At 47.1% G+C, this 26,227-nt stretch overlaps 1 protein-coding gene across 1 annotated transcript in view; it reads right to left on the bottom strand.

Annotated features, from left to right (window-relative positions):
• Positions 1-442: 442 nt before the first annotated feature.
• The window catches only part of hs2st1b (heparan sulfate 2-O-sulfotransferase 1b), a 78,570-nt gene continuing 52,785 nt past the window's right edge, over positions 443-26,227 (bottom strand). The window contains exons 2-7 of the mRNA XM_039002031.1: positions 7,860-8,098; positions 6,364-6,449; positions 4,013-4,151; positions 3,754-3,851; positions 3,074-3,231; positions 443-2,450 (exon numbers count right to left, since the gene is read on the bottom strand). Of these exons, the coding sequence (XP_038857959.1) occupies positions 2,224-2,450; positions 3,074-3,231; positions 3,754-3,851; positions 4,013-4,151; positions 6,364-6,449; positions 7,860-8,098 (947 nt within the window). The 3' untranslated portion in view covers positions 443-2,223. The remainder of the gene's footprint in view (positions 2,451-3,073; positions 3,232-3,753; positions 3,852-4,012; positions 4,152-6,363; positions 6,450-7,859; positions 8,099-26,227) is intronic.

Genomic DNA, 26,227 nt, shown 5'->3' with positions numbered 1-26,227 from the left:
CTCCTTGCTGTGAAGCCCTTTTTGTGCAAAGTAATGATGACAGCACACGTGTTTCCTTGCAGGTTACCATGATTGACAGAGGAAGAACAATGATTCCAAGCACCACCCTCCTTTTGAAGCTTGCAGTCTGTTATTCGAACTCAATCAACATGACAGAGTGATCTCCAACCTTGTCCTCGTCAACACTCCACCCTGTGTTAACGAGAGATCACTGACGATGTCACCTGGTCCTTTTGTGGCAGGGCTGAAATGCAGTGACAGTTTTTTGGGGGATTCAGTTCATTTGCATGGCAAAGAGGGACTTTGCAATTAATTGCAATTCATCTGATCACTCTTCATAACATTCTGGAGTATATGCAAATTGCCATCATACAAACTGAGGCAGCAGACTGAAAATTTATATTTGTGTCATTCTCAACTTTTGGCCACGACTGTACACACACACACACACACACAATGTAGATGAACAGCCCTTAACACACACAGTGCTAGCAGCACACCGAGCCGGAGCCACTCAGCATCACACCGAGCCGGAGCCACTCAGCAGCACACCGAGCCGGAGCCACTCAGCAGCACACCGAGCCGGAGCCACTCAGCAGCACACCGAGCCGGAGCCACTCAGCAGCACACCGAGCCGGAGCCACTCAGCAGCACACCGAGCCGGAGCCACTCAGCAGCACACCGAGCCGGAGCCACTCAGCAGCACACCGAGCCGGAGCCACTCAGCAGCACACCGAGCCGGAGCCACTCAGCAGCACACCGAGCCGGAGCCACTCAGCAGCACACCGAGCCGGAGCCACTCAGCAGCACACCGAGCCGGAGCCACTCAGCAGCACACCGAGCCGGAGCCACTCAGCAGCACACCGAGCCGGAGCCACTCAGCAGCACACCGAGCCGGAGCCACTCAGCATCACACCGAGCCGGAGCCACTCAGCAGCACACCGAGCCGGAGCCACTCAGCAGCACACCGAGCCGGAGCCACTCAGCATCACACCGAGCCGGAGCCACTCAGCAGCACACCGAGCCGGAGCCACTCAGCAGCACACCGAGCCGGAGCCACTCAGCAGCACACTGAGCTGAAGCCACCCTTTCCTCCTTGTAAGTACAGTACCTCCCTTTCACAGCCTACTGTCCTTTGACACTTTGATCTGAAGTTATGTACTACAGATCAAACGTCCAAATTTCTGACATACTTCTGTTTTCTTTTTAATTGACCTTCTCATATGTTGTTTGATAAAAAAAACGAAACGTAAAATAGACAAAAGCTTTTGCTGGGCGTCTTCCGATGTGGTTGTGGTTGGGCAGCCATTTTGAGTTGGAGCCTGAAGACCACAAGGCAGGTGGGGGGCTTATTGACCTCTGACCTGCGTGTATATATGGGCCCTGATGAATCCGCCATGCCGGATCTGGTTTCAATAACCTGTAGAAGTGACCAGCTACAGAGAAGTACAGGACACCATGTTGGATCTGGCTTAAATAACCTGTAGAAGTGACCAGCTACAGAGAAGTACAGGACACCATGTTGGATCTGGCTTAAATAACCTGTAGAAGTTACCAGCTACAGAGAAGAACAGGACACCATGTTGGATTGAGACCTGTTCAAATACCTTGTAGGTCAACAACTACAGTGAAGAACAAGGAACCAATGAAACCAGCACAATATCCTCCTTTCTCCCCAGACCCGTTACAGTACAGCTACACAGTAGGTCCCCATCCACACGTCAGACACAGTTATGATGGCATTCTGTAACGTGTGTAACAGGGTCAGGCTCTGCCGTCTGAACTAACACAGAGAGTAGAGTGTATGACCTCATCAACATCCCCCTGGTCTGATGTTAGCCCAGACCTCATCAACATCTCCCTGGCCTGATGTTAACCCAGACCTCATCAACATCCCCCTGGCCTGCTGTTAGCCCAGACCTCATCAACATCCCCCTGGCCTGCTGTTAGCCCAGACCTCATCAACATCCCCTTGGCCTGCTGTTAGCCCAGACCTCATCAACATCCCCCTGGCCTGCTGTTAGCCCAGACCTCATCAACATCCCCTTGGCCTGATGTTAGCCCAGACCTCATCAACATCCCCGTGGCCTGATGTTAACCCAGACCTCATCAACATCCCCCATGGCCTGATGTTAACCCAGACCTCATAAACATCCCCATGGCCTGATGTTAGCCCAGACCTCATCAACATCCCCCATGGTCTGATGTTAACCCAGTTCCACCCTAGTTCACTTTGGGGTAGATTTTCTCGTAGAAGAAGTTCTGGGCTAGCAGGTAGAGTTCCCCGTCCTTCTCCCGGACGGCGTGGGCTCTGATAAACTGGAACTGCTCCAGGGCAAACTCATAGAACTCATTCTCCATCTTCCATATGTCGGACTGCTGCAGCTTGGCTATGGACTCCTTGGTGGGTGGCTTCTTCTCTGTGGTCTTACGCAGGTGGGACTTCTTACCTGGGAGCACACGGGGACAGGAGAGGATCGGTTAGGGTCTATAGTGGTATTGCAGCACAGTACTTGTTTATTTTGATTCAAAGCCATGAATGAGTGAGTCAACTCAGCTTTATATAGGTGCTGAGGCTATATGACTGTGCCATCAACTTGAAAATATATAACGATATTTGGAGATTATTCAGATTACAATCGCTGACTTTTGTTTTTTTGAAAAGTAAATAAAGGCCAAAACATTTATTTCTGTTTTTAGAGGGAGAGAAACGCTGGGCCAATTGTTCGCTGCCCTATGGGACTCCCAATCACGGTCGGATGTGGTGACGCAGGGTACCGTACTAAACCACAAATTACCTCTAAGTCCCGCAGCATAATCGCAAAACTTTTAGTGGAGCAACCACTGTATCTATCCAACAGGCTACTCCTTCACTTGGTCTGCCCAAGTGCCCTAAATAGTAGGTTAGTCTTCCCATGTGTACTAAATGCTGTTACCAGGAAAAGAGCAGAGCTGCAGACCAGGGTCTGTCCGGAGGACATGGTACCACAGAGACAAGGCTAGAACACTGACAGGGTTTATCTGCTGAGGTTAAGTGAGAGGAACCAGGATACGTGATGTGCCAGTACAGTACCTGTTTTGTAGAGGCCAGTGGCACCCTTGAAGAAGCGTGGCAGGGCTGCCTCCAGCATCATGATAAAGTCCTCCAGCTCCTCTGTCACCCCTACTAGTAGATATTCATTCAGCAGGTTATACTTGGCCTGATCCAGCGCCCACCTGCTGCCCACGTTCCTATAGTACACATACACACAATATACAGTTCATGGTAATTACATATAGAAAACTCATTTAATAGGATGTATCTGTGGTTTACACACGGTTTAATGACAACAAATTACTTAAATCATTACGTCATCAATGTGTTCTGATTACTAACACATTGACCAAAGTTCCCTAGGCCCGAGCCGGTGCAATGGGGATAAGTGGGTCAGCGCTGGCAGCCATGTTGGCACCCACCCGGCACTGGCTGCCATGTTGGCACCCACCCGGCACTGGCTGCCATGTTGGCACCCACTGGCTGCCATGTTGGCACCATGTTGCCATGTTGGCTGCCATGTTGGCAGCCATGTTGGCACCCATCCAGCACTGGCAGCCATGTTGGCACCCATCCAGCACTGGCAGCCATCTTGGCACCCATCCAGCACTGGCAGCCATCTTGGCACCCATCCAGCACTGGCAGCCATCTTGGCACCCGTCCAGCACTGGCAGCCATCTTGGCACCTGTCCAGCACTGGCCGCCATCTTGGTACCCACCAGCACTCTGAGTAGTGTCCGCAGAAGAATGGAATCTGGAGCCAAAGCTTCTCAGAGGCACAGTCAGAACCACCTGCTGACACACACTCATCAAAGGTCTAAAACACATGCACACACACACACACACACACACACACACACACACGTCAGAAATAGAGCTTGATATACACTCACTAGGGCGATAAGAAATGTTAAAACACCATTGAAAGCCAGTATGTTATTGTGTAACTATGGGTAACTTATATGTAAACAACAATACCTTTTTGTCGCCTTGTTTTCTCCGTCGAAGGCCGGGCCTGTAGTCATCTCCAAACCTCAGGAAGTAGTAGTATGATACGAGGCGTTGGATCGGGTCCCGGACCACGTTGATGTAAACGGGTTTACCTCTCACCCCATACCTAATCAGAGGGCAAAATAGTTAGGAGTATACCTAAACACAATATTTAGGAATATACCTGTCCCTAATCACAATATTTAGGAATATACCTGTCCCTAATCACAATATTTAGGAATATACCTGTCCCTAATCACAATATTTAGGAATATACCTGTCCCTAATCACAATATTTAGGAATATACCTGTCCCTAATCACAATATTTAGGAATATACCTGTCCCTAATCACAATATTTAGGAATATACCTGTCCCTAATCACAATAGTTAGGAATATACCTGTCCCTAATCACAATAGTTAGGAATATACCTGTCCCTAATCACAATAGTTAGGAATATACCTGTCCCTAATCACAATAGTTAGGAATATACCTGTCCCTAATCACAATAGTTAGGAATATACCTGTCCCTAATCACAATAGTTAGGAATATACCTGTCCCTAATCACAATAGTTAGGAATATACCTGTCCCTAATCACAATAGTTTGGAATATACCTGTCCCTATCACAATAGTTAGGAATATACCTGTACCAAATCTCAAAAGTTAGGAATATACCTGTACCAAATCTCAAAAGTTTGGAATATACCTGTACCTAATCACAATAGTTTGGAATATACCTGTCCCTAATCACAATAGTTTGGAATATACCTGTCCCTAATCACAATAGTTTGGAATATACCTGTCCCTAATCACAATAGTTTGGAATATACCTGTCCCTATCACAATAGTTTGGAATATACCTGTCCCTATCACAATAGTTAGGAATATACCTGTACCAAATCTCAAAAGTTAGGAATATACCTGTACCTAATCACAATAGTTTGGAATATACCTGTCCCTAATCACAATAGTTTGGAATATACCTGTCCCTAATCACAATAGTTTGGAATATACCTGTCCCTAATCACAATAGTTTGGAATATACCTGTCCCTAATCACAATAGTTTGGAATATACCTGTCCCTAATCACAATAGTTTGGAATATACCTGTCCCTAATCACAATAGTTTGGAATATACCTGTCCCTAATCACAATAGTTTGGAATATACCTGTCCCTAATCTCAAGTTAGGAATATACCTGTCCCTAATCTCAAGTTAGGAATATACCTGTCCCTAATCACAATAGTTAGGAATATACCTGTCCCTAATCACAATAGTTAGGAATATACCTGTCCCTAATCACAATAGTTAGGAATATACCTGTCCCTATCACAATAGTTAGGAATATACCTGTCCCTAATCACAATAGTTTGGAATATACCTGTACCTAATCACAATAGTTAGGAATATACCTGTCCCTAATCTCAATAGTTAGGAATATACGGTGCATCCAGAAAGTAATAAGATCCCTACACTTAACCCACATTGTGACATTACAACCTTATTCTAAATATGATTAAATAGTGTTTTCCCCCTCATCAATCTACACACAATACACCATAATGACAAAGCAAATGAAATGTTTGAAATGTTTGAAAAAGTATTACAAATAAAAACGGAAATTTGACATTGTTACAACCTTATTCTAAGTATTCAGACCCTTTACTCAGTACTTTGTTGAAGCACCTTTGGCAGCGATTACAGCATCGAGGAGTGATGGTTGCTGATAATGGGCCTCTGTACGCCTATGTAGATATTCCATTTTCTTTTCTTTTTTTAATCAGCCGTTTCCAGCTACAATAGTCATTTACAACATTAACAATGTCTACACTTTATTTCTGATCAATTTTATGTTATTTTAAATGGACAAAAAAAAAATGCTTTTCTTTAAAAAACAAGGACATTTCTAAGTGACCCCAAACTTTTGAACAGTAGTGTACCTGTCCCTAATGACAATAGTTAGGGGAACACCTAATGACAATAGTTAGGGGAACACCTAATGACAATAGTTAGAAGTGAACTGCTTAAAGAATATCTGAACTTCTTTGGTGCTTTTGATTCACGCCCAATGCATTTCACAAATACAGGACTAGTTCCACTTTCAGCCACATGGTGGCAGCAGCCGTTTTGAGAAGATGAAGAGCAAAGATAATCACACAGTAGGAGAAGTATACAAGCGATGAGAACAGTAAAAAAGTAATCAGTAACAGTCTCCATCAGTAACTAAATAAATAAATAAAAGCACCAAGTCAAGACCTTCCTCATGTGTCATATAAAATGTGTTTGTTACTCATCTGGATATCATTTCAGTAAAGAATGTAATGGAGGGTTTTACTTGGAGAAGTCCAGGAAAGCCACATGTCCGTGGTAGAACCCGGGCTTCATCTCTCTCCAAGACGTCACGTTACGGACAAAGCGCACCTGGAAGCACAAATCAAGAGTCCTAATCGCACAAGCTGATTCGTTTGTTATCTATGTCGTCTACGCATGTCTGACACAGACATGAGGACAAGTACATTAGAGTGGCGGGTAGCCTAGTGGTTAGAGCGTTGGACTAGTAACCGAAAGGTTACAAGATTGAATCCCCGAGCTGACGAGGTAAAAATCTGTCGTTCTGCCCCTGAACAAGGCAGTTAACCCACTGTTCCTAGGCTGTCATTGTAAATAAGAATTTGTTCTTAACTGACTTGCCTAGTTAAATAAAGATAAAATAAAAAACTAAAATGACAGCTGATCTAACAACTTCCCTCTTGTCCCCATTAACATCTTCTCCTTCTTCAAACTGAAACGTTTTGTTACACGTTCCTATTCTTTATTTTGGGGTAACACTCTTATCCAAAAGAGATACATTTAAAAAGAACATCAAACATTGAATTGTATTTATGTGCCATCCACACTACAGTCCCTTGTGGCTACGAGTTTCTCTCATCTATCTAGGTGACATTTAACAACGCTCAGATTCCCCCCACCCATGTCGTATCGTCTGCACAGGGAAGAGACTGCTGTGAGAACAGACAGGTTATTACCTTGGCAGAGGAGAGGACAGAACTAACACTGTCACGGCTCTAGCCAGAGGCTCCAAGGCATTCCTCCTGCTCGCTCTCCGTGTTCTCAACAGGAGTCACAGTGACAGTCAGGAATACAAATGCACACAGCCAGACACGTCAGGGCTGTGAGGACGCAGCCAGACCAGACTAAACACGTCAGGGCTGTGAGGACACAGCCAGACCAGACTAAACACGTCAGGGCTGTGAGGACGCAGCCAGACCAGACTAAACACGTCAGGGCTGTGAGGACGCAGCCAGACCAGACTAAACACGTCAGGGCTGTGAGGACGCAGCCAGACCAGACTAAACACGTCAGGGCTGTGAGGACGCAGCCAGACCAGACTAAACACGTCAGGGCTGTGAGGACGCAGCCAGACTGTTTCTCTGACCAGGTGCTTGATGAGGCAATACAAGGGTCAATACGTGCAGGAGGGGTAGAGACACATTTGTATTCAGGTTTCCCAACAAATCCTTAAATTAAATTAGTACTGTAGTGGCTCCTAGAAAATTCTCTTTTTGAAATGGATTAAAAAAGACGTTTGTGAAAGTACATGCCGAATTCCTTACCTTCCAAATCCTGCTGACATCATTCTATTACATACGACTCTGCTCAACACCCCCTGCTCAACACCCCCTGCTCAACACCCCCTGCTCAACACCCCCTGCTCAACACCCCCTGCTCAACACCCCCTGCTCAACACCCCCTGGTTAACACCCCCTGCTACTAAATGCTTCTCGTTTGGAGGATCGTTTATAAAGTGGCAGGTGTCAGCTATGTTCTCACCTGGTCTTGTAAGGACATGACAGGATTGTTCTTGGTGGTGTTGATGTGCAAAACGTGGAAGTGGTTCTTTCCACAAAGGTCGTAGGCGATGTTGGTGAACGACGTGCTCGCCGTCTTGGGCACTCTATTATATATGATAACCACGTCCTCTGCCTCAGCCAGCGGCGGCGTGTCCCGTACGCCATCTTGGGTGTGGCGCTGCTCTACCTCCCTCACCTCGTGTCTGGCGATGGTACGTTCTTATAGGAGGGAGACAAGAGGAAGGTCAGGTTCACACTCAGAAAATATTTATTGTGCCAACATTAGGCAATGGTCGTTAGCAATACAATGATCTGGTTTCACAATAAATAGGGGCTTCTGGGGGACTAAAGGATGAAGACAGAGCGTGCTGCTGGATAGACTGGAGAGTCACAGTGTACCAGCAGAGGGAGCAGGGGGGGCCTCAGGACGTGTACACAATAGCCTTCCATCTTCTATGACAAGTGCCTCCTGATAAACAGGCTATAGTCAATTACTTGGCCCAGTGTTTTTAGCTGAAGGTGTGATAGAGAGAGAGGGGGGGATAGAGAGAGACGGGGGGATACAGAGAGGGGGGGGGTAGATAGAGAGAGGGGGGGGTAGATAGAGAGAGGGGGGGTAGAGAGAGAGAGAGGGGCGATAGAGAGAGAGAGGGGGGATAGAGAGAGAGGGGGGGATAGAGAGAGAGGGGGGGATACAGAGAGAGAGGGGGTGGAGAGAGAGAGGGGGATAGAGAGAGAGGGGGGGGGATAGAGAGGGGGGATAGATAGAGAGGGATAGATAGAGAGAGAGGGGGGGGATAGAGAGAGAGAGAGGGGGATAGAGAGGGGGATAGATAGAGAGGGGGGGGGATAGAGAGGGGGGGATACAGAGAGAGAGGGGGGGATACAGAGAGAGAGGGGGGGATACAGAGAGAGGGGGGGGTGGAGAGAGAGAGGGGGATAGAGAGAGAGGGGGGGGGATAGAGAGGGGGGATAGATAGAGAGGGATAGATAGAGAGAGAGGGGGGGGATAGAGAGAGAGAGAGGGGGATAGAGAGGGGGGATAGATAGAGAGGGTAAAGGACCGGCATGTTTTAACAACGACAACACAGACAGGACCGTTCACACCTTCCGCTGGTGGCTGGCCCCTGTACAAACTAACGGTGTAATTAGACAAAGCTGGTAATTGACCCATCCTTCCTCTACAGTAAATAGATGCCCACTGGTGCATAAAATAACTAGGTTCCATTATTGATCACAGCTTCACAAGGCACCATACATCAACCTGGGAGCCGCCTGGATGTGAAGCTAGTCTCTCTGTTAAGAGCTGTCTAAGACCAAGGTCTCCATCATCCTGTAACAGAGGATAGTTGTTTCAGTTCACACCACAGCCGTCTGAGACCTGAGGGTCTAAACTATTTCTGTATCACCAGCTGGTCATGGTAGCAAAATCAGTCCGAGGGTAGGAGGGCTGGAAAACTGCCACATCAAAATACCTGCTCTCTCCTTCTCTCTAACACATTGTAAGTTAGATCATACTGGGTCATGATGCTAGCAGGCAGTCTGAACACACTGCAGAAGGATCAGAAGTTCAGAAACGGCTACATCAAAAAAGAGCTGCTGCTGTCTAGTCTGTCCTCCACAGTCCCAAGTCCCCAGGCTCCGTTCAGGCTCAACTCAGCTCCTGCCTCCCACTCTGCTTGTTTGCATACTCACTGTTGCACTACCCAAACTACACTCTCTACACTCTGCACTACTCTCCAAACTGCACTCTGCACTACTCTCCAAACTGCACTCTGCACTACAGGATGCAGTGCACTACACAATGCAGTGCACTACTCTCCAAACTACACTGCACTACTCTCTCCACACTGCGCTGCTCTCTACACACTGCGCTACTCTCTACACACTGCGCTACTCTCTACACACTGCGCTACTCTCTACACACTGCGCTACTCTCTACACACTGCGCTACTCTCTACACACTGCGCTACACTCTCCAAACTGCGCTACACTCTCCAAACTGCGCTACACTCTCCAAACTGCGCTACACTCTCCAAACTGCGCTACACTCTCCAAACTGCGCTACACTCTCCAAACTGCGCTACACTCTCCAAACTGTGCTACACTCTCCAAACTGTGCTACACTCTCCAAACTGTGCTACACTCTGCATGCAGGCATTGAGAAGAACTGCTCTGTTCTCTGAAAATCAAAAAGGAGGTGGGGGGGGGGGGGGGGTCGTGAGGCTCATCAGGCCAGCGAGCCGAGCACCACACGTCTTCGCTCGTTAGCGTGGCTTAATTATCTAAAACAAACCTGCCCCTTCGCAGCGCACAAACCGGTTTCCAGGTGATTAAGCCTTTGATGAAAACATTGAAGAGAGGAGGCGTAATTACAAGTGAAGTTTGTTTCCATTGTCCCAGTCTGATGGAAGTTAATTACAGGTATGGCCTTGTCAGTGTGTGCACAGTTTTTCTCCTAGGATTTTTTTTCAGCAGCGTTGGCAAGTGTGTTTGGGGTGCTTCTGTTGCTTAGAGCACAGTCATCCTGCGGGCATCCTGCCGGCATCCTGCCGGCATCCTGCTGGCGGGCCTCTGTTAGGGTAATTTCACCAATTCAGTGCCTTTTGAGAAGTGTAACTTGGTCAAAAAAAACAAAAAAACATTTTATTTGATCTAATTTTAACATTGTCATAAAGAACAGATGTTCAACTTCATAAAAACATGGTTCCCCATCTCAAGATGTTAAATAAAAATAGTAAGTGCCTATTAAGTGCCAAATAAAGTAACAGGGTGGACCGTAACAGGGTTGACCGTAACAGGGTGGACCGTAACAGGGTGGACCGTAACAGGGTGGACAATTTCTACTTAAATCAGCCATGAATCCCCTTGTGACAGGGGGAATGGAAGCTTGTTATGTGCATCAGGGAGTGGCAAGTGAATGCAAGCTGCACTAAAACATTGAAATTGTTCAAACATTTCTAGTCTTTCTATCTATGGGTAACGCGGTTGGACGTGTTCTGCTCGACCCACTCAGTTTCCTACCACCAAACACAGTGGAACCAGAACACCTGATTTTACTGTATAATTTGACTATTTGGTTGTTCAATGTTTCTTTGGAAAAACATATTTAAAAAAATATTTAAAAATGAATAGTTTCACCATTTATTAAAAACGAGAATTCAGTTCATGTAACAGGGTTGACCTTAAAAATGAGGGACAGACATAAAACGAATCATTCATCTCAATAAATAGAATCATTAAATCACATGAAATAAATGAATTATTAAATCACATGAAATAAATGATTCATTAAATCACATTAAATAAATAATAATCTTGAAAACTGACTGTCAAAGCAACAAAGATAACTAGGTCTTTACAAATGTTGGGGTTAAGTGGGTTAAAATCTTCCAACAAGTCACAGAGAGTAGACGGAGGGAAATGTCAAATTGCAAAAATTGTCACTTTAGCAAAGTCTCTATTCATATACAAATCTGATTTATTGAAATCTCCATATGGTCTATATTAAAAAGGGCACGTGATTTAATATAACCAGCTTTTAAAATTCTATATTGGTGCCATTTCTACTTAAAATATTAAAAGGCACTCTTTTGTTAAAATGACCCATCTGTTGTACTACCGCCAGCGTTCCAGGGACACAAACACCAGCGTTCCAAGGACACAAACACCAGCGTTCCAAGGACACAAACACCAGCGTTCCAAGGACACAAACACCAGCGTTCCAAGGACACAAACACCAGCGTTCCAGGGACACAAACACCAGCGTTCCAGGGACACAAATACCAGCGTTCCAGGAGACAAATACCAGCGTTCCAGGAGACAAATACCAGCGTTCCAGGGACACAAACACCAGCGTTCCAGGGACACAAACACCAGCGTTCCAGGGACACAAACACCAGCGTTCCAGGGACACAAACACCAGCGTTCCAGGGACACAAACACCAGCGTTCCAGGGACACAAACACCAGCGTTCCAAGGACACAAACACCAGCGTTCCAGGGACACAAACACCAGCGTTCCAGGGACACAAACACCAGCGTTCCAAGGACACAAACACCAGCGTTCCAAGGACACAAACACCAGCGTTCCAGGGACACAAACACCAGCGTTCCAGGGACACAAACACCAGCGTTCCAGGGACACAAACACCAGCGTTCCAGGGACACAAACACCAGCGTTCCAAGGACACAAACACCAGCGTTCCAGGGACACAAACACCAGCGTTCCAGGGACACAAACACCAGCGTTCCAAGGACACAAACACCAGCGTTCCAGGGACACAAACACCAGCGTTCCAGGGACACAAACACCAGCGTTCCAGGGACACAAACACCAGCGTTCCAGGGACACAAACACCAGCGTTCCAGGGACACAAACACCAGCGTTCCAGGGACACAAATACCAGCGTTCCAGGGACACAAATACCAGCGTTCCAGGAGACAAATACCAGCGTTCCAGGAGACAAATACCAGCGTTCCAGGGACACAAACACCAGCGTTCCAGGGACACAAACACCAGCGTTCCAGGGACACAAACACCAGCGTTCCAGGGACACAAACACCAGCGTTCCAGGGACACAAACACCAGCGTTCCAGGGACAAACACCAGCGTTCCAGGGACACAAACACCAGCGTTGGTGTCTACTTGAGGGGGAATGTACACAGCTGTGACTATAACTGACGAGAATTCTCTTGGAGGTAAAATGGCCAGTACTTGAATGTAAGGAATTATAGAGCGGGTGAGCAGAAGGACTTGAGTTCCTGTATGTTGTTATGATTACCCCATGAGTCGTTAATCATGAAGCATACACCCCCGCCCTTCCTCTTCCCAGTGAGGTGTTTATCTCTGTCGGAGCGATGCATGGAGAAGCTCGGTGGCTGAACCGATTCTGACAACTTATCCCGAGAGCCATGTTTCCGTGAAACAGAGAATGTTACAATCTCTGATGTCTCTCTGGAAGGCAAGCCTTGCTCGAATTGTGTCTACCTTGTTGTCAAGAGACTGGACATTGGCTAGTAATATACTCGGGAGCGGTGCGCAAGTCTACGGAGCCTGGCCAGGTGGCCGCTTCGTCTGCCCCTCATGCGGCATCGTTGTTTTGGATGGCCTACTGGAATTAGCTCCATTGTCCTGGGTGGTGGTCCGAACAGAGGATCCGCTTCAGGAAAGTTGTATTCCTGGTCGTAATGTTGGTAAGTTGACGTTGCTCTTATATCCAATAGTTCTTCCCGGCTGTATGTAATAAGACTTAAGATTTCAATGTGAGAAATAATACCCCCAAAAAGTACTGCAGTTTCCTAAGAGCTCGAAGCAAGGCGACCATCTCTGTCGGCGTCTTGCTGTTGATCCAGGAGACTAGCACCAGTGTTCCAGGAGACAAGCACCAGTGTTCCAGGAGACAAGCACCAGTGTTCCAGGAGACAAGCACCAGTGTTCCAGGAGACAAGCACCAGTGTTCCAGGAGACAAGCACCAGTGTTCCAGGAGACAAGCACCAGTGTTCCAGGACACAAGCACCAGTGTTCCAGGAGACAAGCACCAGTGTTCCAGGAGACAAACACCAGTGTTCCAGGAGACAAACACCAGTGTTCCAGGAGACAAACACCAGTGTTCCAGGAGACAAGCACCAGTGTTCCAGGAGACAAGCACCAGTGTTCCAGGAGACAAGCACCAGTGTTCCAGGAGACAAGCACCAGTGATTAATCTACTTGGGTGTGAGAGCTGCTTTGGAATTAGTCTCTCAGTCTACACACCACTCCCCCTTTATCTAAGCTGAGACAGTGTAAATGTGCCCCGCCAGGCCGCATGCTCTGTTCTTAAAGTCCAAAGTAAATCAAGAAAGTAGCAAAGCATTCCAGGATCAGGAGTGGGGTACATCTGACACTGAGAACAGATGTGAAGAAGGAACATTTACTTTACTGTGACAGTAATGGAGAGGAATCCTGGTTAAACCAGTCTGAACTCTAAGTGAAGCCAAATAATAGTGACTGTATCATGTAGTTCAACATAATGCAAGAACAGTAGGTCTTAGGGGAAGCTTCTCCTCAACCATTCTGAACCCTGTATGAAGACAGTGACAACAAGGATAGCATCTCAGGCCTACCTAGGGTGGAGCACCTAGCCTGACAAACGCCGGCACTGATATACGACCACCTATTCCAGAGATGGTTTCTCTTATCATATCGTTACATCATCTCACCTCCGCAGAGAGCGCCCCCCCCCCAGTCCCAAAATGGCACCCTACAGGGCTCTGGTCAACAATAGTGCACTATATAAGAAATAGGGGGTCATTTGTACTGCAGTCCCATAGTGATGGCCACACTGTCTGTCACTGTCACAGTCAGTCAGCTTCCCAGCAGACACTGCACACATCTTCCCTGAGGCAAAAGCTTGTGGTACCCCTGCTGTGGAGTCCAGCTATCGATCCACCTCTTTGTCCACTTATTTAAGATTTTTCTTTTTAAAAAAGGTCAACTTTATCCACAACACTGGATTATACAACACCATTTCAAATATGGATACATTTCTCTAGCTATTTGAACATGGAGTATTGTACATGTAAGTACAGAACAAGTCTCATAAGTCTCCATCACCAAAAGTCTAGCCGATATCATCCTGCTTTAAAAATCGCACTCAAGGAAAAAACATGAACAAGGGAGAAAACATGAACAGCAACATCTGCCTGACACTAGCCCCAAGGTACATGTTCCTATAGGTACTCTGCCTGACACTAGCCCCAAGGTACATATTCCTATAGGTACTCTGCCTGACACTAGTCCCAAGGTACATATTCCTATAGGTACTCTGCCTGACACTAGTCCCAAGGTACATATTCCTATAGGTACTCTGCCTGACACTAGTCCCAAGGTACATATTCCTATAGGTACTCTGCCTGACACTAGTCCCAAGGTACATGTTCCTATAGGTACTCTGCCTGACACTAGTCCCAAGGTACATGTTCCTATAGGTACTCTGCCTGACACTAGCCCCAAGGTACATATTCCTATAGGTACTCTGCCTGACACTAGCCCCAAGGTACATATTCCTATAGGTACTCTGCCTGACACTAGCCCCAAGGTACATATTCCTATAGGTACTCTGCCTAGTCCTTAGTCACGACGCCGCATAATTCATGTTTCTGTCTTAACTGTAAGCAAAAAAGTAGCATACATAAACCAAAATATTCCAGTCTCTTCAACGTTGTTGACGGAAGACTGTTCCTCTGCAGTAAGTTACTGAATCTACAGTTATGGACTTCAAAATGGCACCCAGGGAGGAAGGGAGGAAAGGAGGAAAGACAAGAGACAGTCCAGTCCCCTTCTTATAGTGTTCCAGTCAGCCTCGGTGAAATACGAAGTCAACCAATTATGTGTGTTTATTCAAGAGGCCTGGGCTACACTTTAACCTGACTGAAACAAATCGAACGACCCTGGGAGAAGAAGTCTGTCAGCAGATTTTGGAGGAGCTGAGCCGGGCTACTCCTTTATCAAGAATACAGAAGTGTCGAATCTATTGCAGATGAGCTCGTAGAATAACCTCCACTAGCCTACTCCTTACACGTCAACGCTTACAAAAAGGCAAACATTTGAGTTTCAGGGAGATCTGAACCATTCAAATTGTAAAATTGATATTTAAAAATATGATTAAAAAACAAGCTCTAAAACATAAATCTGTGCCGAAGACAGTGAGAAAGAAAGATAGAGACAGGCAAAGAGACAGGCAGAGAGAGAGAGACAGGCAGAGGGAGAGACAGGCAGAGGGAGAGACAGGCAGAGGGAGAGACAGGCAGAGGGAGAGAGCATCCCAAAGACCATTGTACACCACCATATTCTATGCTAAGTTCAACTGATTTATGGGTATAAACAAGCCTGTGGACAGCCATAATGGACCTGGCCACCTATCAACATACTCTTGACAGTGTAGAATTTAAGGAGACAAAACAAGGGCCTCCCGGGTGGCGCAGTGGTCTAGGGCACTGCATCGCAGTGCTAACTGCGCCACCAGAGTCTCTGGGTTCGCGCCCAGGCTCTGTCGCAGCCGGCCGCGACCGGGAGGTCCGTGGGGCGACGCACAATTGGGCTAGCGTCGTCCGGGTTAGGGTGGGTTTGGCCGGTAGGGATATCCTTGTCTCATCGCGCTCCAGCGACTCCTGTGGCGGGCCGGGCGCAGTGCGCGCTAACCAAGGGGGCCAGGTGCACGGTGTTTCCTCCGACACATTGGTGCGGCTGGCTTCCGGGTTGGAGGCGCGCTGTGTTAAAGAAGCAGTGCGGCTTGGTTGGGTTGTGCTTCGGAGGACGCATGGCTTTCGACCTTCGTCTCTCCCGAGCCCGTACGGGAGTTGTAGCGATGAGACAAGATAGTAATTACTAGCGATTGGATACCACGAAAATTGGGGAGAAAAGGGGATAAAATTTATTTAAAAAAAAAAAAAAAAAAAAAAAGGAGACAAAACAAGACCAGTCATCATCAGGAAGAGATGAAAGACAGAGCAGGAAGGTCAAATAGCTTCCGCTCTCTCTCCTTCTCTGTATGAGCAGCTTCATGTTGCCCTGAACCGTGTCTTGTAATGGCCTACATGGGATGCCAGATAAAAAATAAATAAAAAAGGTACCCTACGCCCAGAAATACACGACCTCTGTCGAGCTGGATAAGTCCCAAATGGTACCCCAAAGTGCTGTACAGAAACCCAGCCTAAAACCCCCAAACAGCAAGCAATGCAGGTGTAGAAGGTGTAGAATGCAGGTGCTGAAGCACGGTGGCTAGGAAAAACTCCCCAGTGAGCTCCAACAGTATTGTGGAAATGACACGTTTAATTGTTTTGTCACTGTACGCCAACACTTTGGATTTTAAATAATGACTAGGAGGGTATTCTCATACATATTGGTTGAACCGTTTAGAAATGAAAACACTTTCTGTACATAGTTCCCCCTTTTTAGGGGACCAAAGGTATTGGGACAAATCTACTTACAGTGCATTCGTAAAGCATTCAGACCCCTCGACTTTTTCCACATTTTGTTACCTTACAGCCTTATTCTAAAATTGATAAAATAGTTTTCCCCCTCATCAATCTACACACAATACCCCATAATGACATCACAATACCACATAATGACAAAGAAAAAATAATAATAATTTGTGCGCAAATTTATTTTAAAAAAAACTTTAAACTGAAATAATCACATTTACATAAGTATTCAGACCCTTTACTCAGTACTTTGCTGAAGCACCTTTGGCAGTGATTACAGCCTCATGTCTTCTTGGGTATGACGCTACAAGCTTGGCACACCTGTATTTGGGCAGTTTCTTCCATTCTTCTCTGCAGATCATATCAAGCTCTGTCGGTTGGATGGGGTTCAAGTCTGGGCTCTGGCTGGGCCACTCCAGGACATTCAGAGACACTCCTGCATTGTCTTGGCTGTGTGCTTAGGGCCGTCGTCCTGTTGGAAGGTGAACCTTCGCCCAGTCTGAGGTCCTAAGCGCTATGGAGCAGGTTTTCATCAAGGATCTCTCTGTACTTGTCTCCATCTTTCACTCGATCATAACTAGTCTCCCAGTCCCTGCCACTGAAAAACATCCCCACAGCATGATGCTGCCACCACCATGCTTCACTGTAGATCTGTGCCTCAACATAATCCTGTCTCGGAGCTCTACGGACAATTCCTTCGACCTTATAGCTTGGTTTTTGCTCTGACATGCACTGTCAACTGTGGGACCTTATATAGACAGGTGTGTGCCTTTCCAAATCATGACCAATCAATTGAATTTACCACAGCTGGACTCCAATCAAGTTGGAGAGACGGCTCGAGGATAATCAAAGGAAACAGGATGTACCGAAGCTCAATTTTGAGTCTCATAGCAAAGGGTCTGAATAGTTATGTAAATAAGGTATTTCTGGTTTTTATTTGTAAAAAATCTGCAAACATTTCTAAAAAACAATTTTGTCTTTTCATTATGGGCTATTGCATGAATTGATGAGGAAAAAATATATTGTATCAATTTTTGAATAAGGCTGTAACATAACAAAATGTGGAAAAAGTCAAGGGGTCTGAATACTTTCTGAATGCACTGTATATGTGTATTAAAGTAGTCAAAAGTTTAGTATTTAGTCCCGTATTCCTAGCATGCAATGATTAAATCAAAGCTTGTATTATTCCAAATCCAAAGTGCTGGAGTACAGAGCTAAAACAACAGTACATGTGTCACTGTCCCAATAGTGTTGGAGCGCACTGTAGTGCACTACCTTTACCAGACCCTTACATTTGGGACACACACTCTACCCCGGGACACACAGCATTCTGGGAGGTGGTGGACAGGCAACGATGAATAAACGGTGAAAATCGTTTTGTCCTTTTGATTGACTCGGTGACTGGCGAACACAGTGACTCTAAAGTTGATTTGTGACAGAGCACAGCTGCTAAGGAAAATTTGAAATTTCAGGACTAACTGCATTTGGACATATTTATTGGTTTATTCAGACTTAATTTGTTTGGTTCCGTGGAGAGATATTTTAGCGCTTTCCATTAAGTTAATGTTTCTAGAGCTGGTCAACGGTCACAATTCACCAGACAAATCCAACATGTCATCAAGGTGAATTTGGGACAAATTCTGATGAGATTTTGATCCATAGGCCATGTTAGTCCCAAATCTGGAGCTGCTGCACAGTGGGACGCCACCTGATCTCCCTGCGGTCATCTAGCCACCTGATCTCCCTGCGGTCATCTAGCCACCTGATCTCCCTGCGGTCATCTAGCCACCTGATCTCCCTGCGGTCATCTAGCCACCTGATCTCCCTGCGGTCATCTAGCCACCTGATCTCCCTGCGGTCATCTAGCCACCTGATCTCCCTGCGGTCATCTAGCCACCTGTTCCATCCCTCAGCATGACCTAATCCAGGAGTCCACAACTAGATTCAGCCACGGGACAATTTTCTTCTTGAGTGGATGGTCAGGGGGGCAGGAACATAATAATAAATCATTTTTACGCTACAAATTGATGCAAGAAGCCCCAACAGATATTGTATTTGACAAAAACAATCATTTCAAATCTTGATTACATTGGGACACAATTACATCTCTATGAGTGGAAATACATTTCTTATATTACAACTATTTTGAGCTGAATTCCTAGTGATTTTACATTCTTTGATGATCAAAAAGTTAGAAGAAAAAAAAATCTACCGCCAAATTAGACATTTTTTAAATAAAATAAATACATACAGATTTTTTGCTCAGAAAACTTTAAGGGGCCAACTAAAATTGTCCGTGGGCCGCCAGTTGTTGATCCCTGACCTAGTCTAACCACAGTCAATGTCACCAACATAAAGACTGGTGAACCACAACCACCGTGCTGAAACAGGAAACCAAAATTGTGCTTTTGGGGGAATTAGGAGTCAGTTTAGCATTTTGAGCCAACAGATCTGTGCATTTGTCAGTTTCCACTGAAAACATCTCACTCTCATTACGATATCCAGCTGACTGACTCAAAACACCACCAGGCTGCATGATGACGCACGATGTTTAGGCTTAAAAGCATCTTTAACTGAGGTAGGAACCTCTTCCTGATCCTCCTCCCTCCCAGTCTCCTCTCCCCACCGCCTCCTCCCTCAACCCCCTCCTCCCAGTCTCCTCTCCCCACCGCCTCCTCCCTCAACCCCCTCCTCCCAGTCTCCTCTCCCCACCGCCTCCTCCCTCAACCCCCTCCTCCCAGTCTCCTCTCCCCACCGCCTCCTCCCTCAACCCCCTCCTCCCAGTCTCCTCTCCCCACCGCCTCCTCCCTCAACCCCCTCCTCCCAGTCTCCTCTCCCCACCGCCTCCTCCCTCAACCCCCTCCTCCCAGTCTCCTCTCCCCACCGCCTCCTCCCTCAACCCCCTCCTCCCAGTCTCCTCTCCCCACCGCCTCCTCCCTCAACCCCCTCCTCCCAGTCTCCTCTCCCCACCGCCTCCTCCCTCAACCCCCTCCTCCCAGTCTCCTCTCCCCACCGCCTCCTCCCTCAACCCCCTCCTCCCAGTCTCCTCTCCCCACCGCCTCCTCCCTCAACCCCCTCCTCCCAGTCTCCTCTCCCCACCGCCTCCTCCCTCAACCCCCTCCTCCCAGTCTCCTCTCCCCACCGCCTCCTCCCTCAACCCCCTCCTCCCAGTCTCCTCTCCCCACCGCCTCCTCCCTCAACCCCTCCTCCCAGTCTCCTCTCCCCACCGCCTCCTCCCTCACCCCTCCTCCAGTCTCCTCTCCCCACCGCCTCCTCCCTCAACCCCCTCCTCCCAGTCTCCTCTCCCCACCGCCTCCTCCCTCAACCCCCTCCTCCCAGTCTCCTCTCCCCACCGCCTCCTCCCTCAACCCCCTCCTCCCAGTCTCCTCTCCCCACCGCCTCCTCCCTCAACCCCCTCCTCCCAGTCTCCTCTCCCCACCGCCTCCTCCCTCAACCCCCTCCTCCCAGTCTCCTCTCCCCACCGCCTCCTCCCTCAACCCCCTCCTCCCAGTCTCCTCTCCCCACCGCCTCCTCCCTCAACCCCCTCCTCCCAGTCTCCTCTCCCCACCGCCTCCTCCCTCAACCCCCTCCTCCCAGTCTCCTCTCCCCACCGCCTCCTCCCTCAACCCCCTCCTCCCAGTCTCCTCTCCCCACCGCCTCCTCCCTCAACCCCCTCCTCCCAGTCTCCTCTCCCCACCGCCTCCTCCCTCAACCCCCTCCTCCCAGTCTCCTCTCCCCACCGCCTCCTCCCTCAACCCCCTCCTCCCAGTCTCCTCTCCCCACCGCCTCCTCCCTCAACCCCCTCCTCCCAGTCTCCTCTCCCCACCGCCTCCTCCCTCAACCCCCTCCTCCCAGTCTCCTCTCCCCACCGCCTCCTCCCTCAACCCCCTCCTCCCAGTCTCCTCTCCCCACCGCCTCCTCCCTCAACCCCCTCCTCCCAGTCTCCTCTCCCCACCGCCTCCTCCCTCAACCCTCCTCCCAGTCTCCTCTCCCCACCGCCTCCTCCCTCAACCCCCTCCTCCCATTCTCCTCTCCCCACCGCCTCCTCCCTCAACCCCCTCCTCCCAGAGGCAGATCTCAAAAAGAGCCTTAGAGAATGAGTCTGACTCAACACTGTCAGAAATCCTCATCCCAATTAAGAAGCTTCCTCTCTGATGAAACCACATCTCACAGCCCACCGAACACTAGTGTAGGGCTAACCCCCGTCTCACCCCCTCCTCCCTCAACCTCATCCCTTCAACCCCTCCTCCCAGTCTCCTCTCCCCACCGCCTCTTCCCTCAACCCCCTCCTCCCAGTCTCCTCACCCCAGTCTTCACCCCATCCTCCCTCAACCCCTCCTCCCAGTCTCCTCTCCCCACCGCCTCCTCCCTCAACCCCCTCCTCCCAGTCTCCTCACCCCATCCTCACCCCCTCCTCCCAGTCTCCTCACCCGTCTTCACCCCATCCTCACCCTCTCCTCCCTCAATCCCTGCCAGCCTGCCCTGAACCCTGTCAAATCACCAGACAAGACAAGCCCTCTCTAATACTTGTTCCCAATTAGAGTGTTACACTTCCCATCGTATAGCATGGTGGGGGAGAACAGACAGCTTAATGAAATTACAAAAGACTACTGGGAGCAGAGAAGAAAGAGAAAAAAATCCCTTACATATTGTGCTCTGGCCTAATTATTCGGTTTCCTGTTTCCAGCCGTAGGGGCTCTGTACTTTCCTTCCTTCTGCAATGAGCAAAAGACTAATGATTTGGCAGAAATCTAGGAATCTTCAAAAATGCTTTGGATAATGGAGTGAAAACGTGTTCACATATTATCATGGCCTGAAACACATCTGATGCAGACCAACGTCACCGGTGAAATGTGGGCGCAGCAAAAATTAACAAAGCTTTGACCAAAAAAAAAAACTACCCATTTTCAAAAATGGCTCAACCTATGTGACTCATCTTTCCAGAACATCGTCTTGTTTCACTCTCCTCCAGTTGTGATGTCCAGTTCTTCGGAGACCAAATCACCGGGGATACAGAGGTAGCCCAAACTTGTCCATTTCACTTCAAATGGTCACCTTTGGCTGTCTGTCAATGCCTGCCCCAGACGTGAGGCTAACAAGTCCCCAAAGCCTGCAACTGTGGATCAGGTGAGGGGTTGACAGTGTCACTCAGGGGAGGGCTTCGTCCCGACGAGCATCCTACTATAGTGCACTACACTTGACCTGAGACCTATAGGCCCAGCATATAGGGAATAGGGTACTATTTGGGTCAGATCCAGATAAGAAGAAGAGGAAGATCATAGCTGACAGCTGGAAACAAGGGATGTAAAGCAGTTCTCTGAAGACACTTCTTCAGGACTAGACTGAAGGTGCTGTTGCAGCAGCAGACAGACAGTTCATGGTTTAAAAACAGGGTCTCCCTGAGAGGCTGAGATCAGAGGGAGAAATCTGGGATTAGTAAATAATTGTTTTTACTTTTAGTGGCAGGGTGCCCTCTGCTGTTGTTTGAATCCCAACTTGCCCCTTTAAAAAAGGAGACATGTTTTACATCTTGTCCTCTGGGGTTAGTCTGACATGTTGAGATCCATGTCTTACTGAGCCGCCGGTGCCACCGACCAGACGGACCAATTAACAGGCACCTGGTGGAGGGTGTTAAAGACACCAGGCTGGAGTCACAGGGTCAAACGCATCGAGGTGAGGTTCTCATGTCCTCAGGCTGTGTTGTGTTAGAAGAGAGATGACCAGTATCCCTCAGAGTATTCATTCAATAGTGCTTGGTCAAAACATAATCTGGTAGGAAAATTGTGTTCCCCAACGTTCTATTGGGGAGCCTATGCTTTTTAAGATACGTTTTAAAATTATCATGGCAGGGGGTTTACAATGTACACTGAACAAAAAAATATATATATAAAAACACAACATGTAAAGTGTTGGTCCCATATTTCATGAGCTGAAATAAAAAGATGCCAGAAATTTTAAGACACAAAAAGCAGATTTCTCAAAAGCAAAATTGCACAAATGTGTTTACATCCCTGTTAGAAAGCATTTCTCCTTTGTCAAGATAATCCATCCACCTGACAGGTGTGGCATATCAAGAAGCTGATTAAATAGCGTGATTACACAGGTGCACCTTGTGCTGGGGGGACAATAAAAGGCCACTCTAAAAATGTGCACTATTGTCACACAACGCCACAGATGTCTCAAGTTGAGGGAGCGTGCAATTGGCATGCTGACTGCAGGAATGTTCACCAGAGCTATTGCCAAAGAATTGAATGTTCATTTCTCTACCATAAGCTGCCTCCAGCGTTATTTTAGAAAATTTGGCAGTACGTCCAACGGTGTTGTGTGGGCGAGCGGAGTGCTGCATGGTGGCGGAAGGGGTTATGGTATGGGCAGGCATAAGCTATGGACAACAAATAGAGTTGCATTTTATAGATGGCAATTTGAATTTCAATGGAATTGCAACCCTCTGCATGCACAGTGCATTCTTCCATCACATGTGCAGTGCATTCTTCCATCACATGTGCAGTGCATTCTTCCATCACATGTACAGCTGATTCTCAAGATCTTGCACACTAATGAGATGCTATTGAGCCCACACTACTACACTGTCTGAGCCAAGGACTACATGCTTTCTGGTAAGTTTTGATTACAATACTGGGTGGGGTGAATACATTTTATATGACATACATAATGTTTTGTTAACTAGTAAATAGTAGCCTACAGCAAAGTGTGTTTCAATCATTTCTAACTTGTTAATTTCTGCTAGTTAGTTTTTGCTACCATGTGGGTTTTAGCTTGTGTGAGCCTAAGCCAAAGGAGTTGTTTAAATCTAACTACTTAACTGTACATGGAATTGTATGAGTTTTTTTTTTACTCATTTATTTCTCATCTTTACAGGAAAATACATTTCACTGCAGCTAATGTAGAAGGAAAAGCTGTGTACATTTGCAAATACTGTGCCAAATTATATGTGAAGAAAGACGCAGAATCATCTGGCCAAGAGCATAAAGTTAGCTCAGCGCTCATAACAAGCAAATGCTGACAAAAGTCCCTCTCATCATTTTCACCTCGAGTAGAAGTAATCAGACACCTTATTGATAGCAACAGCTCATGGTCATCCTGGAATCAGAAGTTATTTTTTTTTAACTCAATGGAGGAACATAGTCAGAGAAATGCTGATGAATGTCTTGCTCGAGCTGTGTATGCAACTGGTTCACCTCTGATGCTCACAGGCAATGTGTATTGGAAGAGATTTCTGAATGTTCTTCACCCAGCATACACCCCTCCAACCAGACATGCTTTATCTACTCATTTGCTGGATGCAGAGTTCAACAGAGTTCAAGTGAAGGTCAAGCAAATCATAGAGAAAGCAGACTGTATTGCAATCATCTCTGATGGGTGGTCGAATGTTCGTGGGCAAGGAATAATTAACTACATCATCTCCACCCCTCAACCAGTATTCTACAAGAGCACAGACAAGGGACAACAGACACATCGGTCTCTACATTGCAGATGAGCTGAAGGCAGTCATTAATGACCTTGGACCACAGAAGGTATTTGCACTGGTGACAGACAATGCTGTGAACATGAAGGCTGCTTGGTCGAAAGTGGAGGTGTCCTACCCTCATCACACCCATTGGCTGTGCTGCTCATGCATTGAATCTGCTCCTCAAGGACATCATGGCACTGAAAACAATGGATACACTCTACAAGAGAGCCAAGGAAATAGTTAGGTATGTGAAGGGTAATCAAGTTATAGCAGCAATCTACCTCACCAAGCAAAATGAGAAGAATTAGAGCCCCACATTGAAGCTGCCCAGCAGCACCCGTTGGGGGTGGTGTTATCATGTTTGACAGTCTCCTGGAGGGGAAGGAGTCTCTCCAAGAAATGGCCATATCACAGTCTGCCGCTATGGACAGCCCCATCAAGAGGATTCTCCTGGATGGTGTATTTTAGGAGAGAGTGGTAAGCAACCTGTAACTCCTGAAACCTATAGCAGTAGCCATTGCACGGATTGAGAGAGACAATGCCATCCTGTCTGATGTTCAGACTCTGCTTGCGGACGTAAGAGAAGAAATCAGTACTGCCCTGCCCACTTCACTGTTGCTCCAAGCAGAGGAAACTGCAGTTCTGAAATACATCAAAAAGCGTGAAGACTTCTGCCTGAAGCCCGTACACGCCGCAGCGTACATGTTGGACCCAAAGTATGGGATGGAGATGCAATATGGCAGTCGTGCCAACATCTCATCAGCCACCTGGTGGAAGGGACTTGGTGGATCTGAGGCTCTTTCCCCTGTTGCCTCCATCATCCTCCATATCCCACCAACATCAGCCGCCTCAGAGCGCAACTGGTCCTTGTTTGGGAACACACACACACACCAAAGCACGCAACAGGCTGTCCAATACAAGGGTTGAAAAATTGGTGGCCATCTGGGCAAATTTTAGGCTTTTTGAGCCTGACAACAAGCCATCCTCAACAAGGTTGGAAAGTGACAGTGAAGATGCCTGATGTTCAAAAGGTGGACATTGAGGAGGTCCAGTGAGAAGACATGGAGTCTGATGTTCAAAAGGTGGACATTGAGGAGGTCCAGTGAGAAGACATGGAGTCTGATGTTCAAAAGGTGGACATTGAGGAGGTCCAGGGAGAAGACATGGAAGCCCGAGAGGAAGACAACCAAAGCTTTAGTTTCTAGACTATCATTTTACAGATGTTGAAAACGTTTCTGGGAGATGCGATGGATCATTCAATATTCCTTTTCTTTTGTTGTTCAGTGAAATCATCCCATGTGAAGAGTCAACTCTTTTAATTCAAGTTAAATTAGTAACTAAAAAAAAAAAAATATTGGAAGGATTTAATCATTTGCAATTATGTGTACTTATGATAAGGTAAAAGGTTTATGTTTCTATCGCCATATGATATGGTAAATATATCCAATGCAAAAAACATCTACATTTAAATGGTATTAATATGTATTCCCATCTCTGAATAATCCCCAAAACGTGCAACCCTATCTGTGACAGAGGCATATCTTTATTCCCAGTCATGTGAAATCCATAGATCAGGGTCTAATGAATGTATTCCCAGTCATGTGAAATCCATAGATCAGGGTCTAATGAATGTATTCCCAGTCATGTGAAATCCATAGATCAGGGTCTAATGAATGTATTCCCAGTCATGTGAAATCCATAGATCAGGGTCTAATGAATGTATTCCCAGTCATGTGAAATCCATAGATCAGGGTCTAATGAATGTATTCCCAGTCATGTGAAATCCATAGATCAGGGTCTAATGAATGTATTCCCAGTCATGTGAAATCCATAGATCAGGGTCTAATGAATGTATTCCCAGTCATGTGAAATCCATAGATCAGGGTCTAATGAATGTATTCCCAGTCATG

Source organism: Salvelinus namaycush, chromosome 10 (genome assembly GCF_016432855.1).
Source record: "Salvelinus namaycush isolate Seneca chromosome 10, SaNama_1.0, whole genome shotgun sequence".
Lineage (NCBI taxonomy): Eukaryota > Metazoa > Chordata > Actinopteri > Salmoniformes > Salmonidae > Salvelinus > Salvelinus namaycush.
Note: the sequence above shows the minus strand (reverse complement) of the source record. Positions and strands in the feature narration are given on the sequence as shown.